Here is a 19,200-nt window from a genome sequence, read left to right on the forward strand (position 1 = left end):
ACACAGACCTGTGCCTGCAAGCCTAGACCCTGTCACCAACTCTCACATGTGTCACACTCAGCTAGAGCACAACCAGTACTGGGGATAGTCAGAGGCAAAGAGAAAGGAGATGGCAAAGGGACCCCAGGAGACACACTTCCAACACAGGTCCAGCTAGCTCTCGCCCAGATCGGGGCCAGCCCTGCTCTCTCTCCTGCACCCACTCTGATGCCCGACTCCTGCCAGCACCAGCCAGGTGACCGCAGGGCGCCCGTGAGCCCAGGTCAGGGTGCCAGCTGTAAGTCACAAGGAGAGAGCCAAAGAAGCCTGTGCCAGGTGGTGAATGAGCTCACTGCCTGGCCAGGACAGAGCTAACTGACAGAGGTCCTCGAATTACAGGCTCCCTCAGTCAGTCCAGAGCAAACGCACAGGCGAGGCTGCCCTCGAGGCGGGGCCGCCCCAGTGCCTCCTGCCTCGTCAGCCACCGGCCAGAGGTGCACAGAGGATGCCCGAGCGGCAGCAGGACCAGCCTCATCCAAGACCCAGAGTCAGGGTCTGGGTGTCAAGGGTGGTCAGGGAGTTGCCATCACATACCAGAGGAATCCCAGGATGCCACGCTAATGGAGTGAGGCTGGGGAAAGGATCCAAAGGACCCTGCCAAGGCAGAGCCAGCTCACTGTCCCCATCCACATGGTCACAGGGACCAGCATACCATGAGTTCACCCAGCCCAGTCCAGACACCTGTGGGCTCCATCCTAAAAGGGCCACGATAGAGAAGCAACTCTTACCTTAAATATCTTTAAGTTGTTCTGTGCCTCCTGCAACAAGCTTTTCAAAGCAAAGTACATTCTCTGTTTATTTCTAAAAGGGGAAAGGATCATTGGTAAATTAGAAGCAGTCTTCACATTCACCTGCCTGTGGTGAGGACACGTGGCTCAGGGGACACACCCAGGCACACCTGCTCCAGGTCTCCACACTTTCCAGGTCAAGGAGCTGCGCTGTCCCCTCTCCCAGCCCCTCCCTACAGAGGCACCCTGCAGGACCCCTAATCCCCATCCTGCTCTCAGCCCTGTCCTCATGGCAACATGTTCCCAGCTGTGGACTCCCAGCTGCGGGCTCCCACAGGTAACTTGCAGGACTAAAATAAAGGCAACCCTGACCCCAGGCAAAACCTGAGTTCTGCCCAGGCCCTGGCTACACACAGGCCAGTAGCCCTACAGAGCGCCCTCACTGGCCCCCCTCACAGGGCGCCCCATGCTGACCCCGTCACAGAGCGCCCCTCGCTGACCCCCTCACAGAGCGCCCCTCACTGACTCCCCTCACAGGGCGCCCCTCGCTGACCCCCTCACAGGGCGCCCCTCGCTGACCCCCCTCACAGGGCGCCCCTCACTGACCCCCCTCACAGGGTGCCCCTCGCTGACCCCCTCACAGAGCGCCCCCCCATCCAGGGAGAACGGCACTAGAGACAAAGCAGGCGTGCTCTCTTACCCTGAGTAGAGATCGAGGGGACAGTATCTACTTATCTGCTTCCACTTCCCAGTTGCCACCTGTTAAGAAACCACCACGTGTGTCAGTGATTGGTCTGCAACAGCACAGGGCTAACTTTAGCACAGAAAAATCAAAGGGGCTAAGATGACAGAGGTCCCCACAGATGTCACCAGCTTCAGGGGCACATCATTAGTTGGAGTGGAGGAATGGACTCCTCCCAGAACCCGTGGCCCTCCTCTTAGAGCCTCACGTATGCCGGCCAACCCTCCACATGAGTGAGGAAGCAGCAGCAAGCACCTTTTTACAGTGACAAAGCTAAACTTTGGTAATCAGATAAACAAATTATAATACCCAGGAAAGGTAGGGTACGGCTAGTAAGTAATTTCATACTGTCAGTGAGAAGAAAAATTGGCACAATCTTTTGAATGTCAACTTGCTAGTTTCCATTAAAAGCTGGGTGTCCTCTGATGTGGCAAATCTACAAGGAAAGACAGGGTCAAGGATGCTCACTGCTGCCTCACTGTGACAGCAAGACCTAGAAACCACCAGGTCCACCCCAGCACGTGTGCCCTGGGCCCAGGATGCAGCAGGGCTCATGTAGAAGGAAGCAATGAATAAATGATATGCAGCCACAAACAGAGAGAGGTGGAACTAAAAAGCACCAAGATTTATTCAAGTCAAAAAGCAACTTGCAAAACAAAGCATGTGATGTCACTTTTGCTAAAATATATATATGTGTGTGTGTCCAAATATGCAAAGAAAAGAACTTAAAGGATATAAAACAAACAATCCTCAAAGATTATTTAAGTGGAAAAAGCAATCAGCAGAAAAATCACGGGAGAGGATTCCGTATTTGATTTAGATATGTGTGCATATGCACACGCGAACATACATTAGACTACGCGCAGAGATGGGCATCTCCTCGTTTCCCCTGGACAACATGTTTATGTTGATGGCACAGGAGGAAGTCTGGAAGAATGTACAAACTGACAACAGGAGTTACTTAGGAAGGAGGTGACCTAATCACACCAGTCCACACTTCAACAGTTACAGGAGCAGGTGCTGAGTCAGCAAAGGTAGTAAGCACCTCTGGAAAAGTCTCACCATATGGAAAGTCTCTCTGAGAAAACTGGCAAAAACTGTCAGAATCAATGAAAATTTTCATAATTCTGAAATTAACCAAAGTCTTGCAACAATCTGAGGAACATTTATTCATGAAATACAGCCAAATCTAAGTAAGAACAGTGAGCGTTGTGGCACTTTTAATGCTCTATTCTTACCCCCAGTTCCAGGGGAACCATGAGAACCAGCAGCCCGATCACGGTGAAGACAGAGCCTGGCCCCCTCCAGGTGGGCAGAGCAGGGCAGGAGCTGCTGCACGGCCTCCTTCCTGGAGAAGGCTCAGTATCTGGTCACGCTCGGTGTCCTGTCGGCACTGACCTGTCTCAGAGCTCACCAGGTACAGAGCGGCATTGTTTCCCAGGGACATTTAAGAAAACTACTCAGAAGCCACCGTCCCAAATTCATGGCTACCTGAGATGGTGGGTAACAACTGTGGCAAACAATAGGCTAAAGCTAAAAAGATGAAACTGAGGAATGAGAGGTACACAGGGCTTTGATAAGCTCTGGCATACCATGGGCACAGAGAAGGCTACACACAGGCTCTAGAGACCTAAAGAGGCCCTCATCTCCCACAGACCCGGCACTCCGTGGGAGGGAAGGCGCAGGCAGCTGGCACTCTCCTGCTGAGGGCGGCTGCAGGCTTCCACACGCAACCTCTGGCCAATGACTGAGACACTTGTTGATGCCAGGCATTTAGGAAAACCCCTTCAAGCCATTAGCTGCCCACTAAGCTAGCTGAGCAAAGACTTCAGAAGCTACGTGCAACAATAACATAGACTTCTCAAAATTAGCACTGAAAGTCACTAAAAAAATAATTACAATAAGCAGCAATAATAAATCATAGAGAGGTTGTAGAGAGCGGCTACATTATATTACTAAAAAATGCCCATTTTCAGCAAACCATTACAAGACATGCAAAGAAACAAGAAAAGATGATCCATACTTTCAGGGAAAAAAGCAATCAACAGGCTGCCCCTGAGGAAGTTCAGACATTGGACTTACTACACAAAGACTTTAAATTGCCTGACCTGTGGCAGTACAGTGGATAAAACATCGACCTGGAACACCGAAGTGGCTGGTTCGAAACCCTGGGCTTGACTGGTTAAGGCACAGCAAGCAACCAATGAACAATTAAAGTGAAGCAGCTATAGTCTTAGCTGAAACTTCTCAGTCGCGCCCCCCTGCTCTCTCTGTAAAATCAATAAATAAAATCTTAAAAAAGAAAAGACTTTAGCTTTATTTTTTTTGAGAGAGAAATAGAGACAGATACACAGGAAGGTAGAGATGAGAAACATCAACTTGTAGTTCTGTCAGTGTAGTTGTTCATTGATTGCTTCACATACGTGCCTTGACTGGGGGGCTCCAGCTAAGCCAGAGACCTTGGGCTTCAAACCAGAGACCTTTGGGCTCAAGCCAGCACCCATGGGATCCCATGAACCAGCAGCCCTGATGTTCAAGCTGGCAACCCTGTGTTCAAGCGGGATGAGCCCATGCTTAAGCTGGCAACCTGGGGTTTTGAACCTGGGTCTCAGGTTGACACTCTATCCACTGCGCCACCACCAGCCAGGCAATTAAATACTTTCATATGCTTAGTGCTAAAGGAAATCAAGGACAAAGACCTGAAAGAAACAAGGAAGACAATGTCTTAACAAACAGAATATCAATAGAGACAGAATTTATAAAAAGGAACCAAATATATAGAAATTCTGTACTTGAAAAGTACAAAGATGAGAAAGTCATGTTGAACAACAGATCTGAGTAGGCAGAGGATAAAATCCAACAGAAGCACACTAGATCCATCATAAAAAACTGTCAAAGATCAATAATAAGAGACTAAATCCATAATCAAAACCTACCAACAAAGGAAATCTCAGGACCAGACTGCTTCACTAGTGAATTCTACCAAATGTTTAAGGAAGAATCAACACCTATACTCAAACTCTTCCAAAAACCTGAAGAGCGGAGAGAAGGAAGTACTCCCTGCCTCATTCTATGAAGCCAGTTACTACCACCGTATCAAAACCACACAACAACATTATTAGAAAACATTTCTTAAAACTATTGATCAATATACCTTCTATTGATCAATATACCTTAAGAAAAAAATCTTATGCCTGACCGGGCGGTGGCGCAGTGGATAGAGCGTCGGACTGGGATGTGGAGGACCCAGGTTCAAGACCCGGAGGTCACCAGCTTTAGCGTGGGCTCATCTAGTTTGAGCAAAGCTCACCAGCTTGGTTGGATCCAAGGTCTGCTGTAGCCCCCCAGGGTCAAGGCACATATGAGAAAGCAATCAATGAACAACTAAAGTGCCACAATGAAAAACTGATGATTGATTCTTCTCATCTCTCTGTGTTCCTGTCTGTATCTATCTCTCCCTCTCTGACTCTCGCTCTGTCTCTGTAAAAAAAAAAAAAAAAAAAAGAAAAAAATCTTAAACAAAATACTAACAAAACAAATTCAGCAACATACCATATTTTCCCATGTATAAGACGCAACGTTTTCCAGAAAATTTGGGATCTAAAAACTGGGTGCGTCTCATACAGTGGTAGACTTTTTTACTTGCATTTCCTCGCTTTTTCGCGCTTGTTTTTGCGCTCATTGTTGAAGACAGTGAGTTATCATCAGACACAGATGAGGACAAGCTAATGAATGGGAGTTTTGACAGTGATGAGGAGTTGTATGAATTTTATGATGAATAAAACTTGAGTTCAATAACTTTATGTAATACATTATTTTCCAAATTTCGGGCCCCAAAATTAAGGTGCAATACATGAGGTTGTTTTATACAAGGGGAAATAAAATATTAAAGGGATTATCCACCTACAACCAAGGGGGGTTTATCCCAGACATACAAGATTTCCATGCTACTGTAATAGAAAGAGGAAAACTCCTCATAAGCCCGCAATTAGGGAAGATAAAAATAAACAGTATCCAGGTTGGAAAAAAAGAACTAGAACGATCTCTATTTGCAAGTGATCAGATCACATATGCAGAAAATCCTAAGAACCATTAAGAAAACCCAGAGCACAGGTTCATGAAGGGTGACGAGATAAAAGATCGGTGTGCAGCAGAGTAGGCACTCGCTCTGTGCACGGTTTTTCTTCAGCTGTCCCAGGGCCCAACCTTTACTTCTGTGGCCCCAGAGAGAGAATCCAGAGCACTCAGGGTGGTCTTCCCTGCGTCCCCACCACCTTCTCCACAGAGAAGGCCGCAGCTACCATGGGGGGTCAGCGCTCTGATGTTCCAATTCTGGGAGAACAACCTATGGCTCCCTCCTCCAGCTTTCTAATGAATCCGTAAACACCTCCTTTCCATATTAAACTTTTCTGCTTAGAATACCTGGAACTGTTTTTATTTTTCCACTGAACACTGAATATTATACAAGATAAGGCTGTCGGGTCAATGATGATGAAGACAGAATTTCTTTGTGATTGACTGGGTCTTAAGTGTAAATGAGCCACATAGAAGGAAGCCCACCCCAGCCCTGGCTTTTGGAGCACTGGACCAGTACCTGCTCCCGGGCAAGGAGACAGCAGAAATGCCTCAGAAGAGCCGAGGCAGAAGCTGACCTCAAGGAGACGTTTCTACAGTTGGCATTTATCTCCATTTTTTCAGATGATACCCGAGACCCAACCTCACTGTGTTCCCTGACCTCCGTCAGAACTTTAGCAGCTGGCTACTGTCGAAAAAGAGCTGTTAACGTCACACCTGTCACTAGGCACCACCACTGTAAGAGGGGACATGCCTCCACTGTGAAAGTGCCTGCACCAGGATGGGGGGGGGGCACAGGATGGACGGGCAGTGGGTGCCTAAGAAATAAGCTTCTTTTCCTTAAAAATAGCAATATGCAAAACCCAACAGCATTTCTCACTTCACACTCATCAGGAGGCTACTATCAGAAACAGAAAACAAGTCTCGGTGAGGACATGGGGAGCGCTCGTGTGCTGGGGTGGGAACGGGACCTGGTGCAGCGGCTATGCGCAGAGTGGTGGCTCCACATAATGACAGAGTCACCATGCAATCCAGCAGTTCTACCCTGGGCACAGACTCAGGAAAAACTGAAAGCAGGGTCTCAAAGAGCTACTTGTATACTCGTATTCATAGTAGCATTCGATACAACCGCTAAAAGATAGAAGCCACCCAAGCTCAATGGGTTTCTCAGCCTTCAAAAGGAAGGGAATCCTGACACAGGCTACAGGATGGATGAACCTCGACAACATCATGCTTAGTGAAAACAAGTCCATCACAGAAGGCCAATACTGCTTGAGCCACATATATGAGGTATCACAGTAGCCAAATTCATAGAGATAAAAACTACAATGGTGGCTCCCACGGCTGAGGAAAGAAAAGAAGAGGCTGTTTCTTTGAGACAGCGCTTCAGTTCTGTCAGATGATAAAAGTTCTGGAGACAGGTGATGGTGATGGTTGCACTACATTGTAAATGTACTTACTGCCAGGGATGGTTAAGGTGCTAAATTTTATGTTATGTGTATTTCACTGCAACCAAAAATACATAAATTTAAAAAATAAATTGTAGTTCTATGAAACAAACAACCTGAAAATGAAATAAAAGTCCATGTACAATAGCATTCAAAACAAATAATACTTAGAAATAAACTTAACAAAAGAAGTATAAGACTTATACTCTGAAAACTATAAAACATCAAAGAAATTAAAGACCTAAATACATGGAAAAACATCCTGTGGTTCACAGACTATTAATACTGTTAAGAGAGCAATACCTCCCAAACTAACCTGCAATTCAACAGAATCCCTATCAGAATCTGCTGACTTCTTTGAGGAAATCGAGAAGCTAAAAGCATCTAAATTAGAAAGGAGGAAATAAACCTCTAATCACGAAGGACGTGATCCCATACATAGAAAATTCCAAAGACTCTACAACAAAGCTCCTATTCAGCAAGGTTGCAGGGTACAAGATTAACAGACAAAAGTTAGTTGTGTTCCCACATATCAGCAATGAACACTCCAAAAAAAAATTAAGGAAGTAATTCCATTTATAATCACATTTCCAATATTACAAAAGAATAAAATATCTAGAAATAAACAGTCAAAGTGGTGAAAGACTTGAACAGTGAAAACTACAAAACACTTGGCTCATAAGACTCAATGTTGTTAAGATGGCAAAACTACCCACAGTGATTTATAGATTCCTGCATTTTCTGCCAAAATTTCAAGTCATGTTTTGCAAAAATGACAAATCCTATCCTCAAATTCATATGTAATTGTAAAGGGCCCCAAATAGCCTAAACAATCTCGAAAAAAAAAAGAACAAACCAGGGAACACTTCTGATTTCAAAACTTGCTACAAAACTATAGTGTAAAGCCAGTGGCTGCGGCCACCATCAAAGGCACCTGGCCCGTGCAGGTTCGCATTTAATTTGGACAGGTTATTGAGAAACAACTGAGCCGAAAACTGGTGGTCCATTTTCCTTTATTCTAGACTCATACTTGGCAAGTGAGTAAAAACACACAGCGGAAACTCATACTTGGCAAGTGAGTAAAAACACACAGCGGAAAACACTTCCCTTTCCATTCAAGGCTCCCAAAGCCACTGACTCATCCGAGTTTTCCTAGAATCAAAGGCTTGACCTCACCATTCCACCATTTTGGCTGCCTCCTCCTCGTGGCCTCCCTGCCCTGCTACACCATGGGCTCTTCCTCTCTACAAGACCATGATCACTTTCCTCCAAATGGCCTCTTAGCTCCTCCTTTTAAAACTTTTTGGTGGGACAACCCTCTCCTCCAGCACACATTAGCATAAACAAGCCCCTTCCCAAGCCAGAAGGGCAATTAGCTGTTATCATGTGAGAGCATCACCGTGTGAGAGAGGCGGCCATCTTTAACAGAGTGAGCAAAATATAACTCATCTGCTTGACATTGACATATAGTAATCAAGAAAGTGTGATATTGGCATAAAGACCAATAAAACAGAATACAGAGCCCAGAAATAATCCACCATATATATAGCCAGAAGATCTCTGATAAGAGTGCCAAGTCCATTCACTGAAGAAAGGACAACTGGATCTCTACATGCAAAAGAATGAAGTGGGACCCTTACCTAACACCATGTACAAAATTAACTCAAAATGGATCAAAGACTTAAACACAAGAGCTAAAACTATAAGACTCTTAGAAGAAAATATAGGAGAAAAGCTTCACTGACCTTGGATTAGGTAATGATTTCTTTAGATATGACACCAAAAGCAGAGGCAATAAAAGAAAAAGTAGACAAACTGGACTTCCTAAAAATTAAAAACGGTGCATCAAAGGACACTAGCAACAGAGTGAAAGGCAACTGACAGAAGAGGAAAAAATATCTGCAAATCAAATATCTGGTAAGAGATTAATATAAGAATATATAAAGAACACATAAAACAACCCAATTCAAAATGGGCAAAGAACTTGAATAGACAATTCTCCAAAGAAGATATTTAAATGGCACAATAAGCACATGGAAAAATGCTTAATATCACTGTTAGAGAAATGCAAGTGAAAACCACAATGAGATACCACTCCTCACTCACATGGCTGTAACCACAAACAGAGATAACAAGGGGTGGCCAGGATATGGAGAAATTAGAACACTCATACATTGCTGGTGGGACTACAAAATAGTGCAACAGCTGGGGAAAGCACTCAACGTTTTCTCAAAAAGTTAAACACAGAAGTTCCCAGAGACCCAGTAATTCTAGTCTAAGGAATCTGCCCAAAAGAAAGGAAAATAGGGATTTAAACATGTATGCACATGTTCAAAGAAACATTATTCACAAACACCAAAAAGTGGGAACAATCCACAGGTTCAGTCAGTATATGAATAGATGACATCCCATATGATGGGATGTCAGTCAGCCATTAAAGAATGAAGTGCTAATACGGCTACAATATGGATGACCCTCAGTATTGTTAGTGAAAATATCAAGTGAAAGAAGATAGTCACAAAAGGCCACATATTGTGTGACTTCATTTACAAGAAACATCCAGAACAGGCAATGCCAGATAGACAGGTGGTGGACAGGCGCTGGCAGGACAAGAGGCTGGAGAATGACTGCTCCTGGGGACAGAACTTGTTTGAAGCAGTGAGAATGTTCTGGAATTAGAGAGTGGTGATAGATGCACAACTTGTGAATCTACTAAAATATACTCACTAATACACTTTAAAAGGGTGAATCTTAGGATAAGCAAATTTTATCTCAATTTAAAACCAAAAAAGATGAAAACGAAGTACTTGTGAAATAACAAGAATACAATAAATATCTTTTACTTTCACCCTTCTGAGGACCCCGGGTGGTCCCAGCTCAAGCCCCACCACCCTCCATGCTGCTCTGCAGGGAGGACCCGCCAGGCGGCCCTGCTCACCTTCAGGTGCTGGTGCATGCAGTAACGGCACACCTTATGCTTCAGCTCGTGCGTAACGTCACTGGAGAAAGGAATAAATCCACATTTTGGCTGCAAAATAAAGAAAGAAGAAAAACTGCTTAGGGAGAAATCACATTCCTTTAGGCAGACATACAACTAACTACAAGGCAACACAGGAGCAGCAGCAAGTGTCAGGTAGGAACATAGCCCAAGCTGCTTTTCTCCAGCCCCAGGCGGGAACCAACGCTTCCCTTGTGGCACTGTGGTGTTGTCTAAACCTCTCCTTGCTGCTAGAGTTGGAACTTTCACTGGGAGACACTGGCTCCTCAGTTGTTGGACTGAAAGGTACAAAGGAGTCACTTTGTGTTTCTGAGACAGAACAAGACTGGAGACTGTGGGAGAGCAGACTCGCCCCACTCCCAGCTACGAGAAGCAGGCCTCTCGTTCCAGACAAGAACTCGTGAATGGGAAGGTTGCTAGGTTCCCAAAACACCTGGAACCCCAGTTGCCTTTTAAGAGCCATGGTTTCTGGCCACGTACAATCCGTAAGACCTGCGCTCAGCACTGGGGCCCAGAAGAACCTCTGCCTTGTGTCGTGCCCAAGACATTCACACTCTGGTGGGGAAGCAGTTCAGTAGTCCCTACTTAGCACAGGAGGCGTGAGTGCTCAGAGCAAGGGTGTGACCCAGAAATCACCACCACAGACATCTGGACAAAGGAGACAAGCAATGGCCCGGGGACATCTGGAAGCATCCTGAGGAAGACTGGCAGCCACCCTGGACACTGGGCAGAGGAGCTGAAGCTGGGGACCTGGCCCTTATCCAGCAGTCATGTCCCTCGCTGGGTGAATGGTACCCTTTGTCGCACCCCCTCGGGACTCTTGGTCAGGACAAACTAGGACCTTGAGAGTCACACAGGTTTCTGTGCCTCTGGGCAGGTCTGTCCTAAGCAGGACAGAAGCAAAGAAATGGAGCGCGACCCAGTTTAAAGGGCAACCCGCAAGCTGACCTCCTGAAAAACAGCGTGCATGTAGTGTCCATGGCCAAGGGGGCATGGCAGCGAAGAAGGTCACCTTCCAAAGAAAACAAGGATAGAACATGGCAGGACTGTCCATGGCAGGCTCCCCAATGTGGCACCTGGGAACAGGCCTAAATCTGGGTCCTGAGGAGTCATGTCCCTCAGGTCTGGCTGGTGGGGAACCCAGAACAGGGAAGTGCAGGTGGCACGCACGAAAGGAAGAGGAAGCAAGCTGAGTCTCCAGGACTTGGGGGTCCCTGAGGAGGGGCTATGGGGCCCAGTGGGAGGACACCAGGAGCCTCTGTGGGAAGGTGCTCTTGGCAGGTACTAGGGATTTACAACCTGAACCCAACCTTCCCCTCTCCCCACACCATTTTCCCCTCGACAAAACTTCACCTTGATCTCTACACACAGAATTGGCCGGTGCTCAGCAAAATGGTAGGTCTGAAGTCTTGCTAAATTGGGAAGGCACAGAGCGTAACCACTGAGAGTGTCCAGGTCCTTGTCACAGCGAGATTCTAGAAAACAGAGCAAGGAAAGTACCTCAGGATCAGCACAGGAGACAGGATGGACCCATGGTAACTGCGCACATTCCTGTGGAGGAAACGTCAGCCCGGCCTAAGGGCTGACCGTGGCCTCTGAGCCTTGGGCAACCCGCCTGAGAAATACCCTGGGGCCTGTGAGTCACGACTGTGACACTGCGATCCAGTGGGGGTGCGGGTCTCACGGTATCAGCTTGACCTCCAGGAAGCTGGAGATTGAGGGTAGCTAGTCAGCTGTGTCTACAATCCCAGAAAAGCCCCGACACCAGGGCTCAGGCAGCCTCCATGCTCAGCACCGCTCTGTGCGGCACACAGGGCTGCTGGAGGAAGGAGCGCGATCCACCCGGCTCCGGCGGGAACGGACACAGAGAAGCTCCTGCTCGCTTCCCTGGAAATGCCCCCAGTGCCTCTTCAATCAGCTGTCTTTTTATTTTTATTTACTTATTTATTTTATTAACTGGTTTTAGAGAGGAAGGGAGAGAATGGGGGCAGAGGAAAGAAAAACATTGATCTGCTCCTGTATGTGCTCTGATTGGGAATCAAACCGGCAAACATTGTATATCAGGGTGATGCTAGAGTCTAACCAACCGAGTCATCCGGCTAGGGCTCAGCTGGTCTTAATCTACGTCCCTTAGCTGTGATAAGCGGTAACTGTGAGGATAACAGTGAGTTCGATGGGTCCTTCTAGCACGTTGTCAGATCCTGGGGTTGGTCAGGATCTGACCACATGTTCAATTGTCATCAGAAGTGAAGGTGGTTGGCCCTGGCTGGGTGGCTAAGTGTAATAGAGCATTACCTTTGGCACAACAACGTCACAGGTTCAATCCCCAGTCAGAGCACACACAAGAAACAACTAATGAGTGCACCCTAAGTGGAACAATGAGTTGATGCCCCCCCCCCCTCTCTCTCTCTATTCTTTCCCCCTCCCTTCCTCTCTCTCTTTCAAATCAGTGGAAAAAAATTTTTAAATAAAAAAAGAAGTAAAGGAAGTTTTGGGGACTGTGCCCCAATTCCATGAGCCCCTTAACCCAGGGACTCAGAGAGGAGGGAGGCAGCAGCCTCTGCCTTCCCCTTGCTAGTCCCTTCAGAATACACCAGCACCGCTACTGCCTTAGCACTGGTTGCTGGAAGCCACACTGTGCATGGTCACAGGAGACGCCTGGCTTCCAGACCCCAGGTGAAGCTGGCTTTCTTCCTTTCACACAACAAAGCCAATTTTGTGTCATTGTGACAATGGGGAACAGTTCTTGTTATTGTTGAGTAGTTTACATTTAACTTATAATTATAAAATAAAACACTTGTACTGAGCAGTGCTGCAGCAGGGCAGAGCCCTAGACCACGTCTCCGTCTGTCTTTGTCTAGATGAGGGAGCAGCCAGGCACAATCCTGGATGTAACGTGGCTCCGCCCGCCCTGCCCTCATCAGCCATTCCCACACAGAGCCCTGTTCCTCAGGGGCCCCCCACCAGGGGTTCCAGACACGGTGCCTGGTTCGCTTTCATTTCCTTATCAGATAAGGGAAGGACTGCGCAGCTGACTACACAGCTCGCGGCCTGACTGGGCTCTAGGAGGAGGCCTGTCCACCATCCTCAGTAACACAGCCCTCACAGCTCTGCCCTGACTCTGGGAGGAAAAGCTTTGACATGGTTTCTGTCATCACAGCCGCAGCCAAGTTTAAGGAAGTGACACGAGGTGACGGGAGGAGTCAGGTGAGGTGATGGGGGGAGGTATAGAAGGGGACAGGGAGAGATATGTAAGGTGATGGGGAAAGGTACTGCCCACAGAATCATGTCTCCTGTCCCCCCAGAGGATGAGCAGGCTGGTGGACTCTAGCCCTGGGGGAAGGTCCTCAGGCTGCAGACCCCAGTGCCTGGCCCTCTCTGTGGCCTGGGTCTCCCCTGGTTTTCCTTTTGATTCCTCTAGGCCAGGGGTCTCAAGCTCGCGGCCCACGGGCTGCATGCGGCCCGCCAAACAATTTTGTGCGGCCCACAGACTAATCCACGGGCTTAATTTTATCCAAAATATTTTGAACTTCGTGGATTAGTCTGTGGGCTGCACAAAATTGTTCAGCGGGCCGCATGCGGCCCGCGAGTTTGAGACCCCTGCTCTAGGCCTTCTTGTAGCCCACCTTCCCTTCCCCAAGTCTCCCCTGACTCCTTCAACTCCTTCTCTCTCCCAAATGCACATTTATGTATATTAATCACTTCCCGGTCAGATATTCCCTGCAGTGACCTCAGTGTCTGCTGCCCAGACTGTATTCTTGACCTCCTGGACTTCTACCTCTGATAATTACGTTTCTGTGAAAAACTGTACCTGCCCAACATGAGTAATAATGTGAAACACTTTTCAAATGGGATACTTGAAGTTACAAAGAAAACCTGTAAGTCACAATCCTTACCTGGTCGTTCGGACTGTATCTTTACACAAAGCTGCTTCACAAAGTCTAAAGGCAACTGAACAACCTCCTGTAAGGACAAACACAAAACACTTAGTGTGGCTGCACAGCAACATGAGCACATTCGACTCTACGCAGGCGCACACTTAGAAACAGTTAATATGCTAAATCTTAGGCTAAAATTTTAGTTCTGAATTAGGTAAGGTGAAACAAGAGAAAAGAGTGGGAATTATAAATATGTGAAAATTCAAAACTTAGACCATCTCACAAAAAGTCCAAGTTCTCACTTCGCTATAAAGAAACCAAACGTGCAAAGTGAGCAGATGGCAGACAGGGCGATGTACAGGGACAGGGACGATAAAGAACGGCACGGGATGCTCTTGCAGAGGATCACCAGGTCCTGACGCTCCCCACTGGGGAAGGAAGTCGGGAAGTCATGCCTGTGTGGGAATCAGTGCAGTGACAGAATGTGCACAGGGGTAGACGGGACCAAGTCCAGAGCCAAAAGTAGCTCAGTACTCTCTACACAGCATCTGTGAGCTACCCGTCTAAGTCCTTAGTCACCACGGTAAAAAGAACCATATCTCTCTATGCGGCTTTAAATTTATGATTTTATAATGGGTTTGATTTGTGTTTTCAGTCCAAATAAAACGTTTATAGTAGGCACCCTTCCTAACATCTGGCTACATTCACCAATCCTTGATTCACACTCGTGAGCCACGCCATCCCACCTGACAGGACAGACAGCACAGATAGAACCCTGGGAAGGTGGTCATCAGCTGGCATGTGGCCAGCACCTGCCCAGAGTATTCACTTAGGAAAAACGATAGTTAAGACCACAGAACTCCTCTCAAGGACGTGGAACTTGGAAGGTATGGCCACATAGCCTCCCCACTGACAGGCATCTGCCCTCAAAGGGATGACAGCACAGCTGCAAAGGAGGACAAAGGCCACAGAGATGGGAGGGGCCTGCCAGGGGGGGCAGCACATCTAGTCTTCTAGAAGCTCCCTCAGCAAAACAGCATCTCCCCCCTTGCATGCGCCAACGCTTCCGTCATGTCACGTTAAAATGTGAGGTTGAGGCCACTCGGGGACCCAATCTTGGGAGGGCGAGGCCCACAGAACTGAAGCAAAAGTTCTACAACTCAACCAGTGTCTCTACTCCGCCTGGAGTGTAAGATGCAAACACCTGTGTGTACGGAGGGAACGGCCTCGTCCCCATTTCCTAGCCTCCAGCTCACATGGGGACTGGCCCAGACCCGTCCTCAAACCAGCTGGGCGGGCCCAAGGCAGCGTGGGCACGAGGTGTGTCTGCAGTCTGCTGGGCCTGTGCTCTCACCACTGGCAGGTTGTATCTTGTCCCAGGAAACAGAGGAGGGTATGCTCCCCAGGGCTCCACTCTGCCCTGTCTCGGTCAGTGGTCAGAGAAAACGGGGGCATTTACGCTCTTCTGTACACGGTCTTGTGAGGCCCAGAGATGTGCTCTGCAGGCCACATTCTAATCGTGCCAGGGCCGCAGTGGCAGTTCCCTGGGGATGTCACGCCCACCTGGAGGAAAAGCAGGGTGTGTTCACTTTGTGCTACCTTCCTGTGGAGGAGGTATGTCAGTGAGATGAATGTCCCCAAAATGTGACTTTGTGGGCTCACTTCCTATGCCTAGAGCCCTATTCCCTGTGGACAAAGAGAACCAAACCTGGAGCCACAGCAAGTACCCTGGGCCCCAGGGGAACATCCTGATGCTGTCCCCACTTGTCAGGCCACTCTTGGCTTGGCCTGAGCTCCTACGACCTTCCTCACTGTGATCCTCTGAGGGAAAAGGTCTAGAGCCCCTGGCGCCACAGCTACAGAGAAATGCTCCCGCTCGCCAGAGGCACACACGCCCTCCTCAGGGGGGTGCTGGAAGTCGGCACACCTGCACTCACTCGGACTTTGTCCATCTGGGCAATGACAGGAAGTAGGTGGCACCCAACATAGGTGGCTCAGAGACCCCGGGGCTCTCACAATTCAACTGACAGTTGAAGACCTCACTATGCACAGGGCCAGCCGCAAGGATGGCCCCAATGACTCTGGCTCCTGTGTAGTCTCTTCCACACTGCCCAGGGCTCACCTGTAAAACCACCAGGATGCTGTGGAAATAGAACACAACTCTGGGCCAGAACATCTCTCAGATCTAAGTGCTGGGGAAGCCAAGCTGAGTCTTGGGGACACTCAGAGCCCAGAGGTGAGCACATGTCAGGAGGTGCTGAGATCCAAGCAAACAGCTGGCACCTCCTTGCCAGCCACAAGGCCAGAGAGCCCTGGAAGAGACATGAGGCCTCCAGGTGAGACTGCAGCCTAAGGGTCGCCCAGGAATGGACCCTTCTTGGAGGGTGTTCTGCTGTCAGAGACAATTAAATTCTACTCTTCCAGGCAATCCTTAAGCTTCAAAGAAACTTTCCTCTGGCCTCCTTAGTATCATTTTTCTCTGGACGGACACAAGGTACAGTATTTGCAAAACAAAGCAATGCTCTCTGTGTTCAAAGTGACAAACCTGCTCAACTGTTCAGGGCTCTGATTTCAGACAAGCAGCAAAACCAGCAGAAGCCAGGACAGCTGTCCCGGACATGGCCCAAAGCCACTATGGCTTCCTACACTGACCCCTCCCTGAGTGTCACACAGGCACTCCTCTCAGTTACCAAGACCAGAAAAAGCCTACAGTACTGACCACCCACATTGCAGGGGGTCAGTGATGCTGTCTGGACCTCACTGCAGAGCCCCCACCACACTGCCTGTCTCCATGAAGACAGCACAGCGGGGACTGGACATCCCAATGAGCAGGAGTCTCCATGGTCTCTCTGAACCGCAGTCACTCAGCTGAAAAATAGGAGTCATACTGTCTGCTCTGCTGCTCACACTGCAGCAAACAAGAGAAGCAAACACTCAGAAACTCGAACTAACTGAGGAGTTATCCTTAAGCACAAAGTTCCATATTATAATTGAGTGGTTGGAATTATTGATACAGATGCGCCCGTGAACTTGGACTACATAGATAAAAATCACTTACCCCACAATGAACATAGTTCTCCCCCAAAAACTCTTTCATGACATTTTTGCCAAAGTCCACTATGTCCTGTAGGTGCTGAAATATTTCTTCCGAGGTCTGTAAAAAAGAAGCGCAGGAAGGCCTTAGTGACTAGGGCCTCCACGCGAGTACAGAGGGCGTGGACTCTGGCACCAGCATGGGCCCAATGCATCCAGGGCTGCCATGTCTGTGGCCACAAACAGGAGACAGTGGCCCTCTACTTGGATAAAGGTGAGCCTTGCCAGAGGGACCACTGGACCTACTAGAGCTTCTGTCCCCTCAGTCCCTCATGTGACCCACATCTGTGCCCGCTCTCCACCCTTGCCAGGAACATCTGTGGAGCAGCTCGTGTACACCTTGTTCCAAGGAACTGGACTTTGAAAATCGCTCCTGTCCAAAAATCACTAAGTGTTTAGATTTTATTCTTAAGTCTATCTAAATAAAGAATAAAATGCTTTCTCTCAAATCAGATGTTCTTAAGCAGCCAATAAGCTGTGAGATTTGGGTGACCCAGAAAATTAGCCCTGTGTTCCTCCCTCTAACTCGATATGAGAAGTCTGAAGGGCCCATTACAGGTCTCTCGAAGGGGCAGGAGGGCCACTCTCGTCACTGGCAGACCAGGAGGTGCCCAACACACAGCTTGGGCTCTAGGAAGGTGCTAGAGCTGCCAACTGCACCTGTAGCAGTGCAGACCGGCCTTGTGGGGCGCATGCAGTATGACCGTGTGAGAATGAAGCTCAGCAGTAAAGCCCAGAACACACCCAGTGGCTCCACACAGCTGTGGCTGCAAAGCTTCTGACAAAAAGCTCTTCTTGTTTTCTTGTTGACAGAATTATACCCGGCTGCCCACAGGTAATGTAGCTGGTATCACACCATGCCATTTACTCAGTGTCTTCCAGGGCAGCCCTGTTGCCTTGGAAGACACAGCCTCAACACATCGAGACAGGAAAAGCTGCTGAGTGGGGAGGGAGGGGCGAAGGCAGCTTCCCAAATGGGTCTAGTTTCCACCTGGATTCCACAGAAACACAACATCCTACACGGTTCTTTTCAGCAGCTGAGGAGGGGCATCCCTCTGTCCCCGCCCTATCCTATGCCGGCCTTCTCTGCACTGACCTAACCTTCCTCAGAGCTCACAGCAGCCCCCGCTTCCTCCCACAGACCCCTCTTCTTGTTCCATTGTGGCCACACCCGAGTGTGCCCTTCACTCCCACCACTGGCCACCACCACGCCTGTTGGCAGTCACCTCCCCTTCCGTTCTGGCTGTCTCTTCATCACTCAAATGATCAGTGATGCTGATCATGTGCCCAGTTTCCACTCACCACCCAACCACCCTGCCCATCCTCACTGTGCCCCTGGGCTCCTGCCTTTGTTCCCTCCCCTTTTAAGATAAGATCCTGTGTTTTGGAGCAGATCTCATGCCAGCTTCTGCGCCTCCCTCCTTCCCCCCAGGACCACAAAAGAGGAAGGGCTCCTCAGAGCAACCACAAGATTTAGATAACTCTACAGTGACATCCCACCTCTTGGGAGACAGACTCTACAAATCAGTGGTCTGCTGGTGTATTACAGAGCAGCAACAACTCTCTGAGGGCATCCATGGAGCTCTGCAAATAGAAACCAATGCTGTAGGCCAGGCATCCCCAAACTATGGCCCTCGGGCCACATGCGGCACCCTGAGGTAATTTATCCGCCCCCCCCCCACTGCATTTCCGGAAGGGGCACCTCTTTCACTGGTGGTCAGTGAGAGGAGCACTGTATGTGGTGGCCCTCCAACAGTCTGAGGGAGGGAGTGAACTGGCCCCCTGTGTAAAAAGTCTGGGGACCCCTGCTAGGCCTTGGCCAGTGGCTCAGTGGATAGAGTGTTGGCCTGGCATATGGATGTACTGGATTTGATTCCCAGTCAGGGCACACAGGAGAAGCAACCATCTGCTTCTCCCTACCTCCCTCTCTGCCTTCTCTCCTTCTTCCCCTCCAGCAGCCAGTGGCTCCATTGGTTTGAGCAGTGGCCCTGGGCACTGAGGATAGCTCAGTTGCTCTGAGGGCATCAGACTCAGATGCTAAAAATAGCTTGGTTGATTTAAGCATTGGCCCCAAATAGGGGTTGCCAGATAGATACTGGTCAGGGTGCATGTGGGAATCTGCCTCACTATCTCCCCTCCTCTCATGAAGGAAAGAAGGAAGGAAGGGAGGGAGGGAGGAAGGGGAAGGAAGGAAGGAGAC

The 19,200-nt window shown here is 48.7% G+C and overlaps 1 protein-coding gene across 1 annotated transcript in view; it reads right to left on the reverse strand.

Annotated features, from left to right (window-relative positions):
- Positions 1–19,200, reverse strand: part of IPPK (inositol-pentakisphosphate 2-kinase) — a 58,615-nt gene that overhangs the window by 29,341 nt on the left and 10,074 nt on the right. Inside the window, exons 3-8 of the mRNA XM_066257462.1 lie at positions 16,966–17,061; positions 13,926–13,992; positions 11,383–11,504; positions 9,970–10,059; positions 1,468–1,526; positions 768–840 (exon numbers count right to left, since the gene is read on the reverse strand). Coding sequence (XP_066113559.1) covers positions 768–840; positions 1,468–1,526; positions 9,970–10,059; positions 11,383–11,504; positions 13,926–13,992; positions 16,966–17,061 — 507 coding nt within the window. The remainder of the gene's footprint in view (positions 1–767; positions 841–1,467; positions 1,527–9,969; positions 10,060–11,382; positions 11,505–13,925; positions 13,993–16,965; positions 17,062–19,200) is intronic.

Source organism: Saccopteryx bilineata, chromosome 2 (assembly GCF_036850765.1).
Source record: "Saccopteryx bilineata isolate mSacBil1 chromosome 2, mSacBil1_pri_phased_curated, whole genome shotgun sequence".
Taxonomy (NCBI): domain Eukaryota; kingdom Metazoa; phylum Chordata; class Mammalia; order Chiroptera; family Emballonuridae; genus Saccopteryx; species Saccopteryx bilineata.